Raw genomic sequence first — 25,731 nt, 5'->3', positions numbered from 1 at the left:
CAGTGGTAAGTAACATTCACGCCACACAAGTGCCAGGCAATGACTATCTCCAACAAGCAAGAGTCGAACTACCGCCCCTTGACATTCAACGGCATTACCATCGCCGAATCCCCCACCATCAACATCCTGGGGGTCACCATTGACCAGAAACTTAACTGGACCAACAACATAAATACAGTAGCAACAAGAGCAGGATATTCTACACCTTCGGACTCCCCAAAGCCAAAAGTATGATGGAATACTATCACACTTGCCTGGATGAGTACCGCTCCAACAACACAAGAAGCTCGATACCATCCAGGACAAAGCAGCCCACTTGATTGACACCCCATCCACCTCCTTAAACATTCACTCTCTCCGTCACTGACGCTGCAGTGTGTACCATCTACAAGATGCACTACAGCAACTCTCCAAGACGACTTCAGCAGCACTTTCCAAACCCACAACCTCTACCACCTAGAAGGACAAGGGCAGCAAGAGCTCAAGGTAGAAAAGTCACCCAGTCTGGATGAGATACATCCTAGGTTGCCGAGGGAAATAAGGGTGGAAATAGTGGAGGTTCTGGCCACAATCTTCCCTAGATACAGCAGTGGTACCAGATAACTGGAGGATTGCAAATGTCACACTCCTGTTCAAAACAGAGGACAGGGAGAAACCTCAGGCCAGTCAGGACAACATCGGCGTTGTGGAATTGTTTAGATAACCCAGAACAAAATTAACTGTCACTTGTGGGTTAATCAGTGACAGACAGCACGGATTTGTTAAAGGTAAATCGTGTTTGCCTAACTTGATCGAGTTCTTTGGTGAAGTAACAGAGAAGGTTGATGAGCGTAGTGCAGTTGATGTGATGTATATGGAATTTCAAAAAGGTGTTTGTTGAAGTACCACATAATAGACTAGTTCGCATAATTGAAGACCATGGGATTAAAGGGGCAGTGACAGTATGGATACAAAATCCTTTAAAGAAAAAGTGTGGGGCTAACACATCTAGAGCCCCCTGGATGTCAAGGGACATACGGGGTAAGATGAAGGGAAAAAAAGCGAAGCTTATGACAGATACCGAGAAATCAACACTGCAGAAACTCTAAGAGTATAAAAAGTGCAGGGGTGCAATTAAAAAGGATATCAGGAAAGCAAAGAGAGAGCATGAAAGAATGTTGGCAAGTAAAATCAGGGAAAACCCAAAGACGTTTTATAAATACATTAAGAGCAAGAGGACAACTAGAGAAAGAGTAGAGCCTATTAGAGACCATAAAGGAAATGTGTGTGGAGGCAGAAGACGTGGATATGATTCTTAATGAATACTTTGCATCTGTTTTCACAAAAGAGAGGGGAGATGCAGACTTTGCAATGAGGCAGGAGGGAGGAGGAGTGTGAAATATTAGACGAGATAAACATAGTGCGAGAGGAAGTATTAAGGGGCTTAGCAGCTTTGAAAGTGGATAAATCCCCAGACCCGGGAAATGTATCCCAGGCGGTTAAGAAAAGCAAAAGAGGAAATAGCAGAGGCCCTGACCATCATCTCTGGCTACAGGTGTGGTGCCAGAGGACTGGAGGACTGCTAATGTTGTACCTCTGTTTAAAAAGGGAGAAAGGGATAGACTGAGTAGTTATAGGCCAGTCAACCTAACCTCAGAAATGGGAAAATTATTAGAAAAAATCCAGGGGGCCAGGATAAATCTTCATTTGGAAAGACATGGATTAATCAAGGACAGTCAGTGAGGATTTGTTAAGGGAATGTTGTGTCTGATTAACTTGATTGAATTTTTTGAGAAAGTAACCAGAAGGGTCGATGAGGGCAGTGCGTATGATGTAGTGTATATGGATTTTAGCAAAGCTTTTGAAGAAGTCCCACATGACAGACTGGTCACAAAAGTAAAAGCCCATGGGATCCAGGGCAAAGTGGCAAGTTGGATCCAAAATTGGCTCAGAGACAGGAAACAAAGGGTAATGGTTGATGGGTATTTTTGTGACTGGACGGCTATATCCAGTAGGGTTCTGCAGGGCTCAGTGCTAGGCCCCTTGCTTTTTGTGGTATATATCAATGACTTGGGACTTCAATGTTGGGAGTATGATTAGTAAGTTTGCAGATGACACTAAAATAGGCTGTATGGTTCATAAAGAAGAAGAAAGCTGTGTACTGCAGGAAGGTAGCAATGTACTGGTCAGGTGGGCAGAACAGTGACAAATGGAATTCAATCCAGATAAGTGTGAGGCAATGCATTTGGGGAGGTCTAGCAAGGCAAGAGAATAAACATTAAATGGTATGACACTGAAAAGTGTAGAGGAACATTGTAGTGGTAGGGGACAGTATTAGGGGGATAGATAAGGTTCTCTGCAGCCGAAAGCGCAAGTCTCGAAGGCTGTGTTGCCTACCCGGTGCCAGGGCTAAGGACATCTCCTCAGGGCTGGAGAGGAACTTGGAATGAGAGGGGAAAGATCGGTTGTCATAGTCCACGTGGGCACCAACGACATAGTTAAGACAAAGAAAGAGGTTCTGCTGAGGGAGTATGAGCAGCTAGGGGCCAAATTGAAAAGCAGAACCACAAAGATAATAATCTCTGGATTACTACCTAAGCCATGAGCAAATGTGCAGAGGGTAAATAAGATCAGAGAGTTAAACATGTGGCCCAAAGACTGGTGTGTGAGAAATGGGTTTTGGTTCGTGGGACACTGGCACCGGTACCGAGTCCGTTCGTACAGGCTCCACTCAGACCGTTATGGGACTAGGGTCCTGGCAAATCAAATAACTGTAGAGAGGGTTTTAAACTAATTAGTGGGGGGGGGAGCATTCAGGTGAGCGAAAATTTTAAAAGTCAAAGAATAAGGAGAAGGCAATAGAGCAGGGAGCACTGGGGGAAATGAAAACCAGAGCATGCCAGGAAGGGACAGAATGTATAAACATAAAGGTGAATCAGAAAGTGGGATCAAAGCAGGAAAAAAATGGTAAAAAACACACATTTAAAAGCTCTTTATCTGAATACACGCAGCATTCGTAACAAAATAGATGAGTTGATGGCACAAATAGATATAAATGGGTATGATCTGATAGCCATTACAGAGACTTGGTTGCAACGTGACCAGGACTAGGAACTAAATATTCAAGGCTATTTGACAATTTGGAAGGACAGACAGAACGGAAAAGGAGGTGGGGTAGCACTGTTAATAAAGGAGGAGATCAGTGCAATAGTGAGAAACAATATTGGCTCAGAAGATCAAGATGTTGAATCAGTTTGGGTGGAGATAAGGAATTATAAGGGAAAAAAAGTCACTGATGGGCATAGGCTACAGGTCCCAGAACAGTAGCTACACTGTTGGACGGAATATAAATTAAGAAATAATGGAGGCTTGCAATAAAGGTACGGCAATAATCATGGGCGATTTTAACCATCATTTTGATTGGACAAAGCAAATTGGCCAGGGTAGCCTTGAGGAAGAGTTCATAGAGTGTATCCGGGATAATTTCCTTGAACAGTAATGGTGTGGAACCAACCAGGGAGCAGGCTATCTTAGATCTGGTATGTGTAATGAGACAGGATTAATAAACAATCTCCTAGTAAAGGATCCTCTAGGAATGAGTGACCATAACATGGTTGAATTTCAAATTCAGTTGGAGGGTGAGAAAGCTGGATCTCAAACCAGTGGCCTCAGCTTAAATAAAGGAGACTACAAAGGTATGAAGGCAGAGTTGGCTAAAGTGGACTGTGAAAACAGATTAAAGTATGGGACGGCTGATGAGCAGCGACAGACATTTAAGGAGATATTTCATAACTCGCAACAAAAATATATCCCAATGAGAAGGAAAGACTGTAAGAGAAGGGATAATCACCCGAGGCTAACTAAGGAAATAAAGGATGGTATCAAATTGAAAACGAGGGTAGACAATGTGGCCAAGACAACTGGGAGCCCAGAGGATTGGGAAACTTTTAAAAGCTTTCCTCTCCCCGTACGTTATGCATGGAATGATGGCCTCCAACCGGAATCAAAGGCGTATTTGGGATCACCAGGTATTTTCGGAAAAACATTTTGGGCGGGAGGCGTTCGTCCGAAGGAAGCCTCCGACCGGAATTTTAGCCCCAGTGTGATCTGGAATGCACTGCCTGAAAGAGTGGTGGAAGCAGATTTAATAGTACCTTCCAAAAGAGAAGTGGATAAATACTTGAAGGGGAAATAATTGCAGGGAGGAGATTAAATGCAAAAGAGCAGGAAATGAGATGAATTGGATACCTCTTTCAAAGATCCAGCACGGGCACAACGGGTCAAATAGCCTCTTCTGTGCTGTAAGATTCTATCATCGGGAGCAGAATGCATATAAGTTAAGGATCAAGGATGGAGTCCTGCAGCACACAGATATTGGCTTGTGAGTACAGAAGGAGAAACCATTTGAGGTGATGTAGTGACCAAATTGGCATAGGTACGAGTGATACCACAAGAAGCAGTGCTGTAGATTGGAAGCAATGGTGCAGAATGAAGCTGTCAAAACTGTCAATGATGTCAGAGTCGTCAAGGTAAGACAGCAAACACTCCATATGGAATTGCACGTGTTTAATGGGTGGAGTTTGGGTTAGCTGTTACGGACAACACGCAGCATTCTCCGGGCCGCTCTCCGGGGTGAGGAAGCTGGACAACACGCCGGCCGCTTCTGTCCCGGGCCGAAGGGACTCTGCGCCAGCCGCTTTTGTCCCGGGCCAAAGGGACCCCGCGCCGGCCGCTTCCGTCCCGGGCCGAAGGGACCCCGTGCCGGCCGCCTCTGCCCCGGGCCGAAAGGACTCCATACCGGTCCAGGCCCAGCGGGACAGCGCACAGTAGGCCGAGCGGCCCCGACAGGACAACACACAGCAGGCCCTGAGCAGCCCCGGCGGGACAACACACAGCGGGCCCTGAGCAGCCCCAACGGGACAACATACAGCAGGCCCTGAGCAGCCCCAACGGGACAACATACAGCGGGCCCTGAGCAGCCCCAGCAGGACAACACACAGCGGGCCCTCAGCAGCCCCATTGGCACAACACACAGCGGGCCCTGAGCAGCCCCAGCGGGACAACAAATAAACGTTACCTTGCAGTTGCTGAAGGGACCTCGCGCCGCGCTTCTGTCCCGGGCCGAAGAGATCCCGCGCCAACCGAAAGGACATCCCGGCCGAAAGGACACGACACCTGCCCACGCCTGTCCCTGTGGTCGCACACCAGGTGTTCATTGTGCTGACAGATTGGGGGAACATGGAACCGGCCGAAGGGACTTTGGAAGTCACCTTCCTAATGCCTGCCCCCCAGCCATCCACCATCAATGGCGCTACTTGGCGCCGAGCTTGCGGCCAACACTTCGCCGTAGGTAATTAAGCTAATAGAGCTGTGCCTGGTCTCCAGTTGTCTTGGACTCCCTTGCCACTGGACCAAGACCTTGTTCAGCTAAGCCCGTGTGGTTGCCAGTGTGCAGCGGCCACCCCACGTTAAAAGAACTCACGCACAGGCATCTTCCACTTCGTCAGTATGAAGTTCGGGACCTGGAACGTCAGGTCCCTCATAGATAATCCCAACAGCAACAGGCCGGAACACCTCACCGTCATAGTTGCCCGGGAACTCAGACGTTTCGACATTGACATCACCACCCTAAGCGAGACCCGGCGGGCAGGGGAAGGCCAGTTGAAGGAACATGGTAGCGGGTACACCTTCTGGAAAGGGAAACCAGAGGCAGAACGGCACCTTCATGGAGTCGGCTTTGCCGTCAAGAATGAGCTGGTCAACCGCCTCAAAGTCTCCCCCTATGGAGTTAACAAATGCCTCATGACTCTTCGTATTACCCTATCTCGGAACCAACGTGTCACAGTCATCGGTGCGTACGCCCCCACACTTGTTGCAAAGGATGAGGCTAAAGAGGGCTTTTATTCCAACCTCGAGACATCCTTGTCCACTGTCCCCATGGGCGACAAATTGATCCTCCTGGGTGATTTTAATGCCAGGGTCGGCAAAGACACAGCCCTCTGAGGCGGAGTGATTGGCAGAGAGGGGATAGGGAAAGCCAACTCCCGTGGTACCCTACTCCTAACAAAATGTCGTCACCAAACCCTGTTCCGCCAGAGGGACAAATACAAGGCATCGTGGCAACACCATCGCTCCAAACACTGGCACCTGCTTGACTATGTCATCATCCGAGCCAGGGATCGCAAGGATATGCGCATCATCCACGCCATGACAGGAGCTGACGACTGCTGGACGGACCACCGCCTAATCCGATCCATCATCAACATTAACATTGCCCCAAAGCAGAGGGTACAGCAGAAGCAGTTCCACAAAAAGGTTAATGCCAGGGCACTTAGAGACCCAGCTAAGAGAGCCCTATACAGCCTGTGCCTCACAGCCAATCTGGCGTGCCTTGATGACCCCGAGATGCTGAATCCCCACAGCGATTGGTCTGCCCTCCAGGCCTCCATAACCAGTGCCTGTGAAGAGACATTTGGTCACTCAACCAGAAAACCTCAGGACTGGTTTGATGAAAATGATCAGGAGATCCAAGAACTAATAGATCGCAAGCGCAAAGCATTTCTGAGCCTCAAGCAACAACCCAACTCGGGAGCTGCAAAACAACATTACAGACGGCTCAAGGCTCAGGTCCAACAAAAAACCCGGGACCTAAAGAACAGGTGGTGGATGGAGAAAGCACAGGAGATACAACAACTGGCCAACAGCCATGATATGCGAGGATTCTTCACTGCAGTCAAGGCCACCTACTGTCCAAACACCCAAGGCCCCATCCCACTCCTGGCCAAGAATGGGGAAACACTCATCAAGCACACCGAGGCTGTCAGGGCCCGATGGAAGGAGCACTTTGAAGATCTCCTCAATTGAGACTCTGCCTTTGACTCAAGTGTTCTCGACTCCATCCCGCAGCATACGACCCGCCACCAACTCAGTGAAACTCCAACGTTGCACGAGGTAAGCAAAGCCATAAAACAGCTTAAGAATAACAAGGCTATGGGTGTGGATGGAATCCCTGCTGAGGCGCTAAAATATGGCGGAGAGGCGCTGTTGGCGTGGATACATGACCTCATCTCTCTCATCTGGAGGGAGGAGAGCATGCCAGGAGATCTCAGAGATGTAGTGATTGTGACCATTTTTTTTTAAAAAGGGGACAAGTCCGACTGCGGCAACTACAGGGGAATCTTCCTGCTATCAGCCACTGGGAAAGTTGTCGCTCGAGTTCTCCTCAATCGTCTTCTCCCTGTGGCCGATGAGCTCCTCCCAGAATCACAATGCAGATTTCATCCCCTACGGGGCACAACAGACATGATCTTTGCAGCGCGACAGTTGCAGAAAAATGCAGGGAGCAGCGCCAGCCCTTATACATGGCCTTTTTTGATCTTACAAAAAGGCCTTTGACACTGTCAACCGTGAGGGTCTATGGAGCGTCCTCCGTTTTGGATGCCCCCAAAAGTTTGTCAACATCCTTCGCCTGCTTCACGATGACATGCAGGCCGAGATCCTTAACAACGGATCCATTACAGACCCAATCCATGTCCGGACCGGGGTCAAACAGGGCTGTGCTATCGCTCCAACTCTCTTCTCAATCTTCCTCGCCGCCATGCTCCACCTCACAATCAACAAGCTCCCCGTTGGAGTGGAACTAAACTACAGAACCAGTGGGAAGCTGTTTAACCTACGTCGTCTCCAGGCCAGGTCCAAGATCACCCCAACCTCTGTCGCTGAGCTGCATTATGCGGACGACACCTGCATCTGTGCACATTCAGAGGCTGAACTCCAGGATATATAGTCAATGTATTCACTGAGGCATATGAAAGCATGGGACTTACGCTTAACATCCGTAAGACAAAGGTCCTCCACCAGCCTGTCCCCGCCGCACAACACTGCCCCCCAGTCATCAAGATCCACGGCGCGGCTCTGGACGTGGACCATTTCCCATATCTCGGGAGCCTCTCATCAACAAAGCAGAAATTGATGCCGAGATTCAGCATTGCCTCCAATGCACCAGCGCAGCCTCCAGCCGTCTGAGGAAAAGTGTGTTTGAAGACCATGCCCTCAAATCTACCACCAAACTCATGGTCTACAGGCTGTAGTAATACCCACCCTCCTGTATGGATCTGAGGCATGGACGATGTACAGAAGACACCTCAAGTCGCTGGAGATATATCACCAACGATGTCTCTGCAAGATACTGCAAATCCTCTAGGAGGACAGGCGCACCAACATCAGTGTCCTCGACCAGGCTAAGATCCCCAGTATTGATGCACTGACCACACTCAATCAGCTCCGCTGGGCAGGACACATAGTACGCATGCCAGATACGAGACTCCCTAAGCAAATGCTTTATGCGGAGCTGCTTCATGGTAAATGAGCCAAAGGACAGTGGAAACGTTATAAGGACACCCTCAAAGTCTCCCTGGTAAAGTGCGACATCACCACCAACACCTGGGAGACCCCTGGCCGCAGACCGCCTGAGATGGAGAAAGTCCATCCGGGATGGCGTTGAGCTCTTCGAGTCTCAACGCAAAGAACATGAAGAGGCCAAGCGCAGGCAGCGGAAGGAGCGCGTGGCAAACCAGCTCCACCAACCCCTTCCCTCGACAAATGTCTGTCCCATCTGTAACAAGGTCTGTGGTTCTCGTATCGGACTGTTCAGCCATCAGGGAGTGGAAACAAGTCCTCCTCGATTCCAAGGGACTGCCTGTGATGAAGACAGCAAACTACAATTATAGTTACATAGAATGTTATGCATTTGACCAGAGTGGTCTCAGTGCTGTGGGTAGGGTGGAAACCATATTGGAGTTGGAATAAATGTGTAAGTTGGATACAGGGTGATAGATGTCAAGAATAAAGGGATACAGTGTTTTTTTTAAAAACAAGGGCGTGATGGTAGTTTTGAAGGAATTAGGTAAAGTGCTGAAGGTTAGAAGAGCTTCATAATATTGAACTGAGGGGAAGGCGGTGACTTTGTAGAGATGCGGAGTGTACAGGAAACGGGGAAAAATATGTAGAGTAATTACAGGATACAATGGGAGTAGGGAGGATTGGAGAAGCTGAGGTAACCCGGCGGCTAGGTAATATATCTATGCACACACATACATGCATATAGTTTTCTTTCCCTGCCATATCCATTAACAAAGAAAATTAAAATGTCACCCCTAAGGGAGTTATCTGCGACACAGGCTGGGGAAGTACATTCATGGGCTCTGACTTCACAGGACTGAGAAACCCCCTAATAGCAGAGATAGGTTTTGAGCTGTCGGCCCGAGCAGATGATTTTTATTCCATGTTGCCTATCTCCAAGATAAGTGTGCCATCCAGCTTTGACACAATAAGTGTGTGTGGAAAAGTGAAATGATGATGCATGTAATTTCACTTTTCACAGATTGCACATATGATGCACATAGAGAATATGAAGACGAGGAAAAAGAGCGCGCGTATGACAAATGTCAGGTTGCAAATAATTAGAGAATCAGGTTATTTATAGAAAGGTCAGAGGAGGAGTGAAAAATAAAATAAGATGGGAAAAGAAAGGTATGAAAAGGTATGAACATAAAAGGTAATCCAAAAGTCTTCTATAGACATATAAATAGTAAAAGGGCAGGAAGAGGAGGGGTGGGGCTGATTAGGGATCAAAAAGACTTATTATGCATGGAGGCAGGTGGTGTGGCTGAGGTACTAAATGAGTACTTTGCATCTGTCTTCACCAAGGAAGAGAATGCCTAACATCTGTGGTTGGAAAAATGTTGGAGTCCATTATTAAAGCAGTAGGACATTTGGAAAAGCAAAATTCTGTCAGGCAGAGTCAGCATGGATTTATGAAGGGGAAGTCATGTTTGACAACTTTGCTGGAATTCTTTGAGGATGTAATGAACAGGGTGGATAAAGGGGAACCAGTGGATGTGGTGTATTTGGACTTCCAGAGGCATTTGACAAGGTGCTACATAAAAGTTACTGCACAAGATAAAAGTTCACGGGGTTGGGAGTAATATATTAGCATGGAGAGAGGATTGGCTAACTAACAGAAAACAGGGAGTCGGGATAAATGGTTCATTCTCTGATTGGCAACCAGTAACTAGTGGGGTGCCGCAGGGATCAGTCCTGGGACCTCAACTATTTACAATCTATATAAACGACTTGGAAGAAGGGACTTGAGTTGTAACAGAACCAAGTTTGCTGACGATACAAAGATGGGAGGAAAAGCAATGTGTGAAGAGGACACAAAAAATCTGCAAAAGGACAGACAGGGTAAGTGAGTGGGCAAAAATTTGGCGGATAGAGTATAATGTTGGAAAGTGTGAGGTCATACACTTTGGCAGAAAAAAAAAATCAAAGAGCAAGATATTATTTAAATGGAGAAAGTTTGCAAAGTGCCACAGTACAGCGAGACCTGGGGGTACTTGTGCATGAAACACAAAAGGATAGTATGCAGGTACAGCAAGTGATCAGGAAGGCTAATGGTATCTTGGCCTTTATTGCAAAGGGGATGGAGTATAAAAGCAGGGAAGTCTTGCTATAGCTATACAAGGTATTAGTGAGGCCACACCTGGAATACTACGTGCAGTTTTGGTTTCCATATTTACGAAAGGATATACTTGCTTTGGAGGCAGTTCAGAGAAGGTTCACTAGTTTGATTCCGGAGATGAGCAGGTTGACTTATGAGGAAAGGTTAAGTAGGTTGGGCCTCTACTCATTGGAATTCAGAAGAATAAGTGGTGATCTTATCGAAACGTATAAGATTATGAGGGGGCTTGACCAGGTGGATGCAGATAGGATGTTTCCACTGATGGGAGAGACTAGAACTAGAAGGCATGATCTTAGAATAAGGGGCCGCCCATTTAAAACAGAGATGAGGAGAAATTTCTTCTCTCAGAGTTGTGAACCTGTGGAATTCACTGCCTCAGAGAGCTGTGGAAGCTCGGACATTGAATAAATTTAAGACAGAAATAGACAATTTTTTAAACGATAAGGGGTTATGGGGAGCGGGCGGGGAAGTGGAGCTGAGTCCAAGATCAGATCAGCCCATGATCTTATTAAATGGCGGAGCAGGCTCAAGGGGCTGTATGGCCTACTCCTATTTCTTATGTTCTTAATAAACATAATAAAGGAGGAGGTAGTGCAGAAACTTGATTGGATAAAAATTGATAAAGAGCTATTAGAAATGCTAGCTGTACTTAAAGTAGATAAATCGCCAGGAGCAGATGGGATGCATCCTAGGACACTGAGGGAATTGAAGGCGGAAATTGCGGAGGTACTGGCCATAATATTGCAATTCCTCGTAGATACAGGGGTGGTGCCAGAGGACTGGAGAATTGTAAGTGTTACACCATTGTCCAAAAAGGATGTAAAGATAAATCCAGCAACTACTGGCCAGTCAGTTTAACCTCGGTAGTGGGGAAACTTTTAGAAGCAGTAATCAGGGACAAAATTAACAGTCACTTGGATAGGGGTGGATTAATTAAGGAAAGCCAGCACAGATCTGTTAAAGACAAATCACGTTAAACCAACTTGATCGAGTTTTTTTGATGAGGTATCAGAGAGGGATGATGAGGGTAATGAGGGGACATAGTATATAATGATTTCAAAAAGGATTTCGACAAAGTGCCACATAATAGGCTTGCCAGCAAAATTGAATCCCATGGAATAAAAGGAACAATAGCAACTTGGATATGAAATTGGCTAAGTGACAGGAGAGAGAGAATAGTGGTAAATGGTGGTTTTGTGGACTGGAGGAAGGTATACAGTGGTGTTCCCAGTGGTCGGTTCGAGGACCATTGCTTTTCTTGATATATATTAATGTCTTGGACGTGGGTATACAGGGTACAATTTCCAAATTTTCAGACGACACAAAACTTGGAAGTATAGTGAACAGTGAGGAGGCGTGTGATAGACTTCAAGAAGACACAAGCAGGCTGGCGAAATGGGCAGATGCATGGCAGATGAAATTTAATGCAGAAAAGTGTGAAGTAATGCATTTTGGTGGAAAGAATGAGAGGAGATATAAACTAAATGGTACAATCCTAAAGCAGGTGCACAAACAGAGACACCCGGGGGTATGTATGGATAAATAGTTGAAGGTGGCAAGGCAGGTTGAAAAAGCAGTTAAAAAGGCTTATGGGATCATAAGAACATAAGAATTAGGAACAGGAGTAGGCCATCTAGCCCCTCGAGCCTGCTGGGCCATTCAACAAGATCATGGCTAATCTGGCCGTGGACTCAGCTCCACTTACCCGCCCGCTCCCCATAATTCCCCTATTGGTTAAAAATTTATCTATCTGTGACTTGAATACATTCAATGAGCTAGCCTCAACTGCTTCCCTGGGCAGAGAATTCCACAGATTCACAACCCTCTGGGAGAAGAAATTCCTTCTCAACTCGCTTTTAAATTGGCTCCCCCGTATTTTGAGGCTGTGCCCCCTAGTTCTAGTCTCCCCGACTAGTTGAAACAACCTCTCTGCCTCTATCTTGTCTATTCCTTTCAGTATTTTAAATGTTTCTATAAGATCACCCCTCATCCTTCTGAACTCCAACAAGTAAAGACCCAATCTACTCAATCTATCATCATAAGGTAACGCCCTCATCTCCGGAATCAGCCTAGTGAATCGTCTCTGTACCCCCTCCAAAGCAAGTATGTCCTTCCTTAAGTAAGGTGACAAAAACTGCACGCAGTACTCCAGGTGCGGCCTCACCGATACCCTATACAGTTGCAGTAGGACCTCCCTGCTTTTGTACTTCCTGGGCTTCATAAATAGAGGTATGGAATACAAATGTGGAAATGATGATGAACTTGTATAAAACACTGGTTAGGCCCCAACTGGAGTACTGTGTCCAATTCTGTGCACTACATTTATGAAAGATGTGAAGGCCTTAGAAAAGGTGCAGAAAAGATTTACGAGAATGATTTCAGGAATGATGGACTTCAGTTAGGTTGATAGACTGAAAAAGCTGGGGTTATTCTTGGAGCAGAGAAGATTGAGGGGAGATTTGATAGAGGTGTTCAAAATCATGAGAGTCTGGACAGAGTAGATAGAAAGAAACTGTTTCCATTGGCAGAAGAGTCAAGAACCAGAAGACAAAGATTTAGGGTGATTGGCAAAAGAACCAAAGGAGACGCAAGTGGTTATATGCAGCGAGTGGTTAAGATCTGGAATGCACTGCCTGAAAGGGTGGAGAAGGCAGACTCTATTTTATTTTTCAAAAGAGAGTTGCAGGGATACGGGGAAGTGCAGGGAAGTGGAACTAGCTGAGAGTTGGCACGGAGTTAATGGGTCGAATGGCCTTCTTCCATGCTGTAACCATTCTATGATTCTGTACAAAAGCAAAATACTGCGGATGCTGGAATCTGAAATAAAAACAGGGAATTGCTGGAAAACTCAACGGGTCAGGCAGCATATGTGGAGAGATGCCATGCCTGCTAGGAACCAGAAGAAATACTTGCAAATGTGGAGAGCACATTAACCTTTGCATTCCCCCAATACCAAGCCATTTTTGGGCATCAGGGGAAGGCAAAGGAGTTGGATGACTACATTCACTTCACTGGCAATTTCATTTGATGCAGCCCGATCTATTTTGTAATGAGATGCTGGTCTTCAGCATCAAATAAGGCCATCTCCTTTGGTACATCTCCTGTAGTCAGTCCTCCAATTCTTTAGCATCAAATACAGTCCACATGTAACCATTTTTCCCATTCACATTGGAAAGCAGTGACAGGATCGGTCCAAGTCAACATGGATTTATGAAAGGGAAAATCATGCTCGACAAATCTAGAATTTTTTGAGGATGTAACTAGTGGCGTGGACAAGGGAGAACCAGTGGATATGGTGTATTTGGACTTTCAAAGGGCTTTTGACAAGGTCCCAGTGTTGGGACCCCAGCTATTTACAATATACATTAATGATTTAGACAAAGGAATTGAATGTAATATCTCCCAAGTTTGCAGATGACACAAAGCTGGGTGGCTGTGTGAGCTGTGAGGAGGATGCTAAGAGGCTGCAGGGTGACTTGGACAGGTTAGGTGAGCGGGCAAGAGCATGGCAGATGCAGTATAATGTAGATAAATGAGAGGCTATTCACTTTGGTGACAAAAACAGGAAGGCAGATCATCTGAATGATGACGGATTAGGAAAAGGGGAGTTGCAACGAGACCTGGGCGTCATGGTACATCAGTCATTGAAAGTTGGCATGCAGGTACTGCAGGCGGTGAAGGCAGCAAATGGCATGTTGGCCTTCACAGCGAGAGGGTTTGAGTATAGAAGCAGGGAGGTCTTACTGCAGTTGTACAGGGCCTTGGTGAGATCACACCTTGAATATTGTGTACAGTTTTAGTCTAATCTGAGGAAGGACATTCTTGCTATTGAGGGAGTGCAGCGAAGGTTCACCAGACTGATTCCTGGGATGGCTGGACTGACATATGAAGAAAGACTGAATCGACTAGGCTTATATTCACTAGAATTTAGATGAGAGGGGATCTCATAGAAATATAAAATTCTGACGGGATTGGACAGGTTAGATGCAGGAAGAATGTTCCCGATGATGGGGAAGTCCAGAACCAGGGGTTCACAGACTAAGGATAAGGGATAAGCCATTTAGGACCGAGATGAGGAAAAACTTCTTCACTCAGAGAATTGTGAACCTGTGGAATTTTCTACCACAGAAAGCTGTTGAGGCCAGTTCGTTAGATATATTCAAAAGAGAGTTTGATGTGACCCTTACGGCTAAAGGGATCAAGGGATATGGAGAGAAAGCAGGAATGGGGTGCTGAAGTTGCATGATCAGCCATGATCATAGTGAATGGTGGTGCAGGCTTGCCACAATTTCCACTTTAATGAAGAGCTGCAGAACTTTAAGAGCTGCTGCCTCTGCAAATCTTCCAACCCCAATCAAGTGTCCCACAGGCCAAGCTCTCTGGTCAAGCTTTTTCCATACTTGTAGCCTATTCAAATTACAAAGGAGGGATTCCCATCAGAAAATTAACCTCGACCTTCTGTGTTTTAGGCACAAATGAGCCTGCGCACTAGGCCAGTTCAACTCCATTTTAAACCAAAGCTTAACTAGCAAGATGGTGGAGGATGCCCCAAAAGTACAACGTTATGGCTTTGCAATAGTCAAGAGCAGACCTAAGGGAAATACAGGGGGTGGGGTCGGTGGGTCTGATGCAATGATATTGAGTACCTGGAAAAACTGGCCAATATCAACTTTATCCTTTAGCAGCCATACTAGTAGGAAAAACGGCACTTCAAAATAGACTGAGCTTATGGCATGCAAGATACATGTCCAAACAGATTGCCTTCATAGTTCTGAATTCTTAGGCATGCCCCGGATGGGCCTCCTTCAACTCATACACAAGATCCAGGACCAAGGTGCGAGGTGGCTTTGAGGAGGGAAAAAAGTTTTCGGGAGGAAAGGCTCTAGATTTACTCTTGTCTCAGTGAGAATCCTGGAAAGGGAACTTGCCTCATATTGAGCATGTCTAAGCCCCACATGTGAGGATCTGGATTAAGCAGTTGCTGAGATGCAAGCTGGGTATAAGGCTCTGTATAGGACTTCCCACCATTCTGAAAGCAGATGTCCAACGTACAGATGATGGGAAAACAGAGATTTAGGATGACAGTTGTTGGAAGGCATTACCCTGGAAGCACAGTACTAGATGTCTTAAAAATAAATTTGATAAACGAAAGCTTGATTATATCTGTTCCAACATGCTGAAGGAAAAGAACTCTTAAAAAGGCCGAAGTACTGTTAAAAATATTGTTAATTTACACATCATAAAAGAGCACACAGAAAAGGATATACAGTATCACCATAGCAACAAGAACCAACTCATGGTCGGTTAGAATTTGTTGGAGATCGTTTCAACACCAGCCTATTTGATTATGTGGATACCAAGAGAAAACACGTTAAGTGTTAATCAATGCTGGATTATATTTAGAGAAATCTATTGTTGACAAGCCCCCACTCCAGAGGTGTAGTTCGAAGATTCAAAAGCTTTTTAAAGCTAAATAGAAGTTAGAGAGAAACACAGCTCCACCGCGACTGCTCCAACCTCATCTTTTGCCTCCTGGCGGCACCACCTCACTTGCAAGCTTCATGACTGCTTTCTACCTTGCAGCTTTATGCCTTGGTGCAGGCTTACAGATTGCCTGTAAAGCAGATGGTTACAAGAGAAATCAAAGCTACACTACAACGGTGTTCATCAAAATACTTGGAATCTTCTTGACAAGCTTGAGTCAACCATGAGTAAATAACTTAAAAAAAAATAAATGGGGTTAGTTTCGATTTCCAAAAGGTTATGCATTTTGGGTTAATACATAACACAAGATGTTGCATAAACACAAGATGTTATTTAATTTTAATGTGAATTTTTCTAATGTATAATAAATGATTGTTTTCTTAATAAAGCCTTGGCTTGTGCCTAGTTTCTTTCGGAAAAAGAGCCTATTAAAATTAAACCTTATGGAGATAGAATATTTCCCCAAATTAAAGTGTAAAATCACTGTGCCTTTTTACTCCTGCAGAGAACACACATTCAGATATACAAGGGCACAATATTTTAACTCCTGCTAACCAATGATTTGTACGAGTGTGATATTACCTCTTCGCTTTTGTACTCTTCGCCCCCATTTATAAAACCAAGGATTTCATTCTTTGTTTCACAGCTTCAATAATTTGTAACCCTCCTCTCAGAAATCAGAATATCAAAACTTCTGTCTCTTATAATCCTTTTAAGGTTTTCCCATTTAATGCACATTACACTCATTACTCTTGTTCCCAAAATGTATCTCACATTTCTCCACATTAAATTTAATCTGACAGCAATCTGCATTATCTATTAATCCGACATAAAAATAAATAGTAAAGTATCGTACATAAATAACAAAAGAAAAATCAGGATAGAGATGGGGCCACTAAGGTAGACACAAGATAAACTCAGAAATGACAGCAAAATGGCAGAAATATTAAATTACTTACTTACCAGGGAGACTAACTGGGTGGGGATGACATTGAAGAGATAAAAAAAGATAGGGGGCTAGATTTTCCATGTTTTTTGCATGCTAAACGTCCACTTAACGTCCATTTTACCGCTGAAATGACGTAAAACGCCCATTTAGCCACAAAATGGAAACTGCCGGGCATTTTTTGGAAGCTTATCGCTGAGCGTTACTTTCTCCATGTGTTTACGCCGGGAAAAAATAATACCGCCCGCCCACGTTTTTTGGCGGAATCATCAGAACGGGCAAAATCAACGCCCATAATATTGCCCAGCGTTACTTTCCGTATGGAATTAACGCCGAGATTCAATAAAAACACTCGCCCATTTTTTTTGTCATAAAGACCACATTTGGCAAAACTAATGCCAGGAGATCGTCCACCTTCACTTTCACCACCTCACACACATATCACCCACAATATCGCTCACCCAAATCACAGCTCGGAAAAAGTGGAACTGTTCTGAACTAAAGCCAGTGGTGTGGCTGCCATTTTTTAAATCGCAGGTTGCTTCATTCAAAAGGCTGCTTCAACTTCGGGGAATTTGCATTGACTCTGAAGTTCTTCTCAGGTGAAGTGACCATCTCAACAGACAAATTTTCAGGCTCTGGACTATTGGGGGCTTTACTCTAGGTGTATTTTAGTGAGGAAATTATTGCTTCTGATCAATCGCTATTATACTTTCATTGCAATGGGGCCAGCCATTTCTCAGCCTGCATCGATTAATACATAGATGCTGCAGAGTGCAGATGGCTCAATGTGTGATGTACATCATTATGTGCCCAATTTAAGATGTGCAAGAATGAGGAGGAGGGCCAGACCATACACACCCCGCACATACAGGGAAAAGAGATGTTACCTCAACATTTACGACCACACCTGCCTTCGAAGACTGCGCTTCCATAAGGTGGTGATCAATGAAATATGTGAGCTCATCAGGCCACATATGCAGCCTGCCATCAGGACATCAGTGTCGGTCAAGGTCAAGGTCACCGCGGCACTGTCTTTCTACGCATCTGGTTCCTTTCGGACCTCCATGGTCGAGATTTGCTCTCTGTCTCACCATGCAACCCACCGCTGCATTAGACAGGTCACGGAAGCCCTGTACGTGAGAAGGATGGACTTCATCAGCTTCCCCATGACCACGGAGGCTCAGACTGACAGGGCTGGAGCATTCTACCGCATTGCTGACAGGGCTGGAGCATTCTACCGCATTGCTAAGTTCCCCAGGGTGCAGGGAGCTAGACAGTGCACTCACATCACCATGCAGCCACCTTCTCGGGACCCGGAGCGTTTTCGTAACAGAACAGGATTTCACTCCCTGAAGGTACAATTAGTTGTCGACCACAACCAGATCATAATGGCAATGAATGCCAAATATCCGGGCACCTTCGATGAGGCTCACATCCTGCTGTCTGACATTTTTAAGAGTCAGCCACAAGGACAATGCTGGATGCTTGGTGATAACCGATATGGCCTAGCCACCTAGCTGATGACCCCCCCTGCGTGACACCCACACCGAGGCCTAAAAGCAATACAACCAGAGTCACAGAGACACACGCAATGTGGTCCAGAAAACAGTAACTGTGCTTAAAAGCAGCGCTTCAGGAGGGGAGCTACAATACAACCCTGAGCAAGTAGGTAAATTCGTAGTCGTGTGCTTCATGCTGCACAATCTGGCTATCAGGAGGGGCCAAGAATTGCCAGAAGGGTCTGATGCTCCACCTCAGGAGAGAGAGGAAGAGGACGACGAGGGGCTGAACGCTGACCTCAGGCCAGACAATCAGGCTGGTTATGACCCCCTCCAGACCGCAGAAAGGGCCCGTGGTGGCTACATAGCTGCAAGACTCTTGCGTGAGGATCTGAACGATTTGCCTGAAAGAATGTTGCTGAGAGTGACAACGCTGACACACTGCTGTGTATGTGCAGCTCAGACATCAATGGTGCCCATCACCTTGGTGCCAGTTAAAGTTTACGTTGATTGATGTTAAGTTGTATTTAACCTTTTCATGTTAAGGAATCACCAGTGTGCAACTGTCCAGCTATCTGAGACAATGCACAACAAGGTTATGTTCAATAACAAAAATTTGGCCTGAAATCATAAGTATCACAGGCAATAACACCCAACCCCAGCCCACACCCCACTTATTCGACCATTGACATCAATCAAATGTTCAACGTGTCCAGCAACACAGAATATAAATGCAAAGCAGGAGGGAGGTCCCCTCCTCCCATACATTACAACAAATTGCATACACCCAGATGGAGATATAACACAGTCATCATCTGCGGACATGCACCTCACTTTCCTTCCCCCCCTCCTCGCTCCATGGCACCTAGCCGAGGAGCTCCTCAGACGGTGCCTCATTGGAAAGGGGGGGGAATGAAGGCCGAGGTTGTGGTTGCACGGGTACAGGAGCAGGGGGTGATGAGGGGGCAACATTCTCTGATGCAGAAGCAGGATCTTGGTCCTTGCTCTCATCTGTCGTTTGCAGTGGTGGTGCGAAACCTAGGAGTGGAGTGCCGCACTCTGGGACCACAAGGAGGCCTGTGCCAGCAGCGTCCCTGGCTGTCGCATCCAGGGCCTCCTCCATCCACGGAATATACTCAGTCATAGTGGCTAGCTGTTGGGATATGTCCCCAATGCTTCGATGAGCTGGTCACCAATGTCTACAGTCCTTCTAGACAACTGTACCATCTCTCCGCTCTCATGTGGCGCTCATGGACCAGACCTGCTACGCCCACGAGACCTCTGCGGGGTCGGCGCCGTCCTGGGGACAAATGGGGTGCCCTATGGCGAGGTGCTTGGGGCCGGTACCTCCAGAGTGGAGGCGGGAATGACCAGAGGACCACAGGATGGCCTTGGGGTGGAATAGCTTCTGGAGTGTGGCGATGCAGGTTCCTCGAAGTCCACGCTCTCATCCGTGGAGAACAGACCCAGTGGATTAACGGGCGAGAATCGGAACTCCTCAGCACCAGATGTAGGAGACCGGAGAGTCGGGCCCCGCGGCCCCACCTTCTGGCCTCTGTGGTCTTACCTGGGGCCACGCTGCTGTCTGAGCTGCAAAACACAAATGAGGTTATTAGAGGAGAAGGGGGTGCTCGGGTCACAAGGTGAGTCCAGCGCTACACACAGCATATGCACGACAAAAGCACCACCGCCCTCAAAGTCATCAGAGACATCATATTTTATGACCATCGACACATTTGTAGTGCAATGATTTTCATTAGGCCAGCATTATTTCTATGACAATTTTAGAAATCATCCATCATATATGATTGTTCGGATATGAGTGGGTGTGGCATCTATTGACTTTACATCACGCAATGGTGTAAGCTTTACTCACGTGGCATCACTTCAGCGTCTGCAGATGCTTCCGTGGCTGTCCGGGTGTGCTTCCCCACGAGTGCGAGCACCCGCTCCTCCATGTCAGTGATGTTGCTGGGGACTGGTGGCCCCTCACCCGGTCGCCTCTGCACGGACCTCATAGTCGATAGCTTCTTCTGTAAAAGGTGACAGGACGACATGGCATGAGATCATTGCATGATATCATTGCTAGGTACTGTCACAGAGACTGATACAACACATAACCGATAGATGTAATCATGATTATTATGATAATTATCATTCTTTACCTAAAGACGTGCAGTGTGACCGCAGGCTTTGAGTAAAACATTCCTGGTAAAAATGGAAGACCTCACATCTGCTGATAGTAACTCATGAAAGTTACAAATCAAATTATAGAAATACACAAGTACATGTAAATAAATGTAATACTTACTCTTGCAGATCCCAAAAGGTCGTTCCATCATTTGTGGCATTGGTTGCCCTCACGCACCTAGTTGGTCGCCGACGAGACCACCTCTGCTATCTCGGTCCGTATCTTCTGGTAGGCCTTTGGGGTGGGCTTCCCACGCCCTCCCTGGGTCAAATCACCCCAGTGTAACGCGACCTCCTGCAAGAGGAGACATTTGTCTCGTCCGAGAATCTCCTCGCTCTTTTGCGCCCTGCAATGTGCTCCTCTCCCACCTCACTGCTCTCTCCAGTGTTAGTCTCCACACCGTGCTGTGATGCCTCCTCCTCTCGCTCCATTGTAGGCCAAATACATGGCTGGTAACAGCTAATTTTTGTTTCCCTATTTGCTGTGAAGCTCTAAAGTCTCCCTCCGTCCTCCCAAAGCAGCCACACCACACCCATACACGCCTTCAGTCCATCTGAGCTCCCTCTCTCTCTGTCTCCTCTTCTGCGCATGTCATGATGACCCTTGACCTCCTGAATCGCAGGAATCGAGTGTTGCCATGCCGTTGCTAAGGACGGCGACACTTTACGGCAGAAGGTCAGCGAGATTTAACGCTACCGCCCATTTCATATTGCTCGTGGTAACGGCCAATTTCAAAAATGGAGACTAGGTGCTTTGATAATGGGTGTGAAGCCGGCGATCTGAAAACCCTTTTTTACCGCCCACACCAGAAATAATGCCCATTTTTGGGCGATAAACACAAAAGTGTAAAATCTAGCCCAAAGACATTTAAGTTAGAAAGGGGAGAGAAAATTGATAAACTCAAATTTGAGAAGAAAAAAGCCCTGGCCCAGATGGACTGCTTTCACACATACTAAAAGAAGCTAGGGAAGAGATAGCAGAGGCATGAATATAAAAAATTATAAAAAGGAAGTGAACTTTAGACCAGTTAGCTTAACATTGTGGCAAGAATGATAATGGAATTTTTACTCACAGATGAAGTAGAAAAACATATAAAAACTGAAGCTATAATAAAAGAACAGTCAGCATGGATTTCAAAAGGGAAGGTCATGCTTGATCAACCTTAATGAATTCTTTGAAGAAGTAACAGGAAGTGTAGATAGGGTAATGCAGTAGATGTAATATACTTGGATTTTCAAAAGGCATTTGATAAGGTACCATGTAGTTGAATCATGACTAAGGTCACAGGCTGTACAGTTAGGGAGCAAGTAGCAGAACAGATAGCAAGCTGGCTATAAAACAGGAGAGAGTAGGAATTAAAGGGTAGTTACCCAGACTGGCGGAAGATGGGAAGTGGTGTTCCACAGTGACTGATGCTAGAATTAGGTTGTTCACCATTTACTTTAACAATTTGGGCTCAGGAATTGGAATTATAATTTCAGAATTGCAGATGGGGATAGTTAATACTGAGGAAGACTGCGACAAAATAGAAGATGGTAATAAACTTGCAGAATGGATGTGTAAATGACAAATTAATTTCAATATAGCTAAGTGCGAGGTAGTGCATTTTGGTAGGAAGAATAAGGAGGCCACATATTCCTTGGAAAATAAGAGTCTAAATAAGGTACAGGAGCAAAGGGATCAAAGATTCACAAATTATTAAAAGTAGCAATGCAGGTTAACAAGGCCATAAAAATACAAACATAGCACTGGAGATTATTTCTAGAGGAACAGAATTGAAAATTACAGAAATTGTGTGAAACTAATATAGAACCTTGGTTTGACCACACTTGGAATGCCATGCACAGATCTGGCCTCCATATTACAAAAAGGATATAGAGGAACGAGAGAAGGTGCAAAAAAGATTTACAAGGATGACACCAGAACTGAGAGGTTATAACTATCAGGAAAGACTGAACAGACTAAGGCTCTTTTCTCTAGAAAAGAGCAGGCTGCGGGGGAGACGCAAGAGGAGGTCTTTAATTTGATAGCGTAGACAGAGAGAAAATGTTTCCATTTGTGGGCGAGTTCAAAACTAGGGCCCTAAATAGAAGATAGGCACTAATAAATCCAATGAGGCATTCAGCTGTAACTTCTTTACCCAGAGAGTGGTTAGAATGTGGAACTTGGAGTAGTTGAGGCGAATAGCGCAGATGAATTTAAGGGAAAGCTAAATAAGTACATGAGGAAGAAAGGAATAGAAGTATAATAAAATCTCAACTATTCAGTACCAATGTTCCCTTTAAGCTGCGCGGCCACACAGTGATCTGCAGGCCCTGCGCAGCCAACTCAACATCGTTCTAATGGTAATTTGAATGCACCCAAAAAACTAGCAGGAACACTGTGCAGTCTTGGATTTCATGTTGCTAACTCACCTACTATAACCAATCAGGTGACATAAATCTAATTTCCTATCCAGTATTTGTATTGCTAATTAGAAATGCAATTTTTTGTACAATGACATTAGATGCTTTTTTTTTTGAACGTCTTTATTGGAAAATTGGTGTTAATAGATAGGATAAATAGGACAAATTTCCGAACAAATCTAATTTCTACTGGTAAAGGGTTTTAATATGTTATATATACATACCGATCACAGTCACAGTGCTTGTCTCTTGGTAATTTCCCAATGGGAAAGTGACCACCTTGCAGATGTAGTTTCCAGAATCTGAAAACCCAACTTTGGTAATAAGAATTGTTGCATCTTTTAAGGATGGATTTGTGAACGCAGCTCTTCCTGGATAGTTCCCTTGAAATGAGATTCCGTAAATAGGGTGAAACACTGCAACAGTATCTGTGGTCCCATGTTCTTGCTTCTCCCAGGAGATCTGAGTTACAGTTTCTTTCACCATAACCAAACACTTTAAGGTGACATTTTTGCCCAAAATTGCAGATACCTTCCGATCAACAACAACTGGTCCAGCCAAGGCACCTATTAAGAAAAGTAAATGATTATAAAATTTGATACCAAAAATTCTCTTCCCCACACTTTCTTAAAAAGTAAACATAATGGAAACATCCCAGTGGCTCAATGAAGAAATGCATTGTAGTTTGATCTTGAGCCTCAAAGATCAGAAAGATTTGAAACTCAATTTCTGGTCTCTGCTCAGTTTGCTGACCTTAGCCAGTGATGAGGGCTCTATAACTGGAAATATCTTCAAGGTGGAAGTCAAGATGGCGGAAAGAAAATCAAACAGGGTTCGCATTCCTGAACAGTATCGACTGCTCCATATTGAAAACTATGCCCCTTCGGCAAAAGCAGGATTGGGCTTGGCTGTAGCTGTGATGGCATCACTGACCAGTATACTGACTTTCAAGTTTGTGCTTACACAGTTTCAGATTACATGAAACATGGGTTTGCTTTTGGAAACTACCTCATGCAATTAATACAAATAGAGTAGTTAGGAATAGAGCCTGAACCACCACTGTGATACTTTATCAACATTAAAGCATGGAACATATGCTTGTGCCCCTCGTTTCCAAACAGAGTAACCTCTTCAACAGAAAGGAAAGGAGGAAAAACTAAAGGAGTCAGCCAAATTTATTCTTGTAGTCATAATCAGCAATGATTTGGAAACATTTCACCTGCCACCATGTTGATCATTAAATGGAGCATAGCACAAGGATATATATAAGAGACAGAAAAATACAAGTAAAAAGTAGTTTAACTCAGAATTTCAAATTGGGGTCAGTGGATCCAAGAGACTTTACATGATTATCAGATTTCTGTCCCTTCACGTCAGATTTCTTTATTTTTCCATATTGGTTGACTTACTTTTTTTAATGACACCATTCTTTTCCTTTAGTGGTTGAGACTGTCTTTTGGAAGTTAGGACAATAAATTACTGAGTGTCAATATTTGCCCGGGGTCCCAACAGAAAACAAAACACTGCTGTAACTGAGGGCCTCAAGCCAACATACATGTTTTTAAAAAATCCAATACATCATCCTGCACATTTTAATTTGCAGACTGAGCTTCTGATATTTGGACTTGCAGTGTTATCCCATAGAAATTGCAGACTACGGCAACACCGTTTTAGCCATATGCACTAAATTTAGTAGTAAAAGCCTTACACAGTACTCGCAACAAACATCTGCCACCATTCAGTAACCAAGGAAGTAAAGCACTCAACAATTAACATATTTGCACAATCTACATTTCATCTTCCAATTTTATCAATTAATGCATAAAAAGGTTATACACCTGCAAATATGAATATCAAGATCACATGCCAAGCAACAATGTTTATTGTTCACTTTTTAATTTCCTAATCAGAACAGTTAGCCACAGCTGGATTCAGAATTAGCCACATGTGGCTAGTGGCTAATGTATTGCACAACACTGGCATAGTGTTTTCATTTAGAATATTATGGGGGTTATTTGGGAGGGGGGGGGGGGGTGAAAAGTGCTGTGGATGCTATGTAATAAGACATGCCTGTTTAAAAGTCTGGTTTTAGCTTGCAATTTTGGGGCTAATTGATGATTACTATGATTTAAACGTGCCTTGAGGTGCTAAACTGGACACCTTCATGTTTAGCACTCAAGCGCTGATTAGTAGCAATTTTTGTGGAGCAATATATGTAACCCTCTATGCACACATTTTCACTGAAGGTGTGGAGTGCACTGGCTGAAAGATAAAGGCAAATATCAGGATGGCTCAAGGACCGAGGGAGAGGGCGCACAGGTTCTCTGACGCGGCACTGGATGTACAGGTAGGGTAGCAACAGAGGAAGAAGGATGTCCTGTATCCGCGTGGGGGGAGGGGGGGGGGATGGGAGTAGGTCACAGTGGCAAATAATGTGACGGATGTGGGAGGAGATCACCGAGGAGGTCACAGCCAGGTACCCAGCACCGCAAAAAAAGGTTTAACGACGTGACACGAGTAGTCAAGGCAAGATCCCATCTCACAAACATATTTCTCAATAACTGCACAATAACCTCAACAGTTCATCCACCATCTAACCATACACTAACATTTACACACACGACACTATTGCATCATAGGCACGACTCCTACCTCAAACACATCTCACAGCCCTTCAATCATGTGAGGCATTACACACACAC

General features: G+C 45.2%; 1 protein-coding gene across 4 annotated transcripts in view; it reads right to left on the bottom strand.

Annotated features, from left to right (window-relative positions):
- The window catches only part of nectin3b (nectin cell adhesion molecule 3b), a 350,178-nt gene that overhangs the window by 82,716 nt on the left and 241,731 nt on the right, over positions 1–25,731 (bottom strand). For all 4 annotated transcript variants that reach the window (XM_070891821.1, XM_070891822.1, XM_070891820.1 and 1 more), the window contains one exon: positions 23,254–23,595. In XM_070891821.1, the coding sequence (XP_070747922.1) occupies positions 23,254–23,595 (342 nt within the window). The remainder of the gene's footprint in view (positions 1–23,253; positions 23,596–25,731) is intronic.

This window comes from Pristiophorus japonicus, chromosome 10, assembly GCF_044704955.1.
Source record: "Pristiophorus japonicus isolate sPriJap1 chromosome 10, sPriJap1.hap1, whole genome shotgun sequence".
In the NCBI taxonomy this organism is placed as follows: domain Eukaryota; kingdom Metazoa; phylum Chordata; class Chondrichthyes; family Pristiophoridae; genus Pristiophorus; species Pristiophorus japonicus.
The sequence above is the reverse complement of the archived record's forward strand: the minus strand, read 5'-3'. Positions and strand labels throughout refer to the sequence as shown.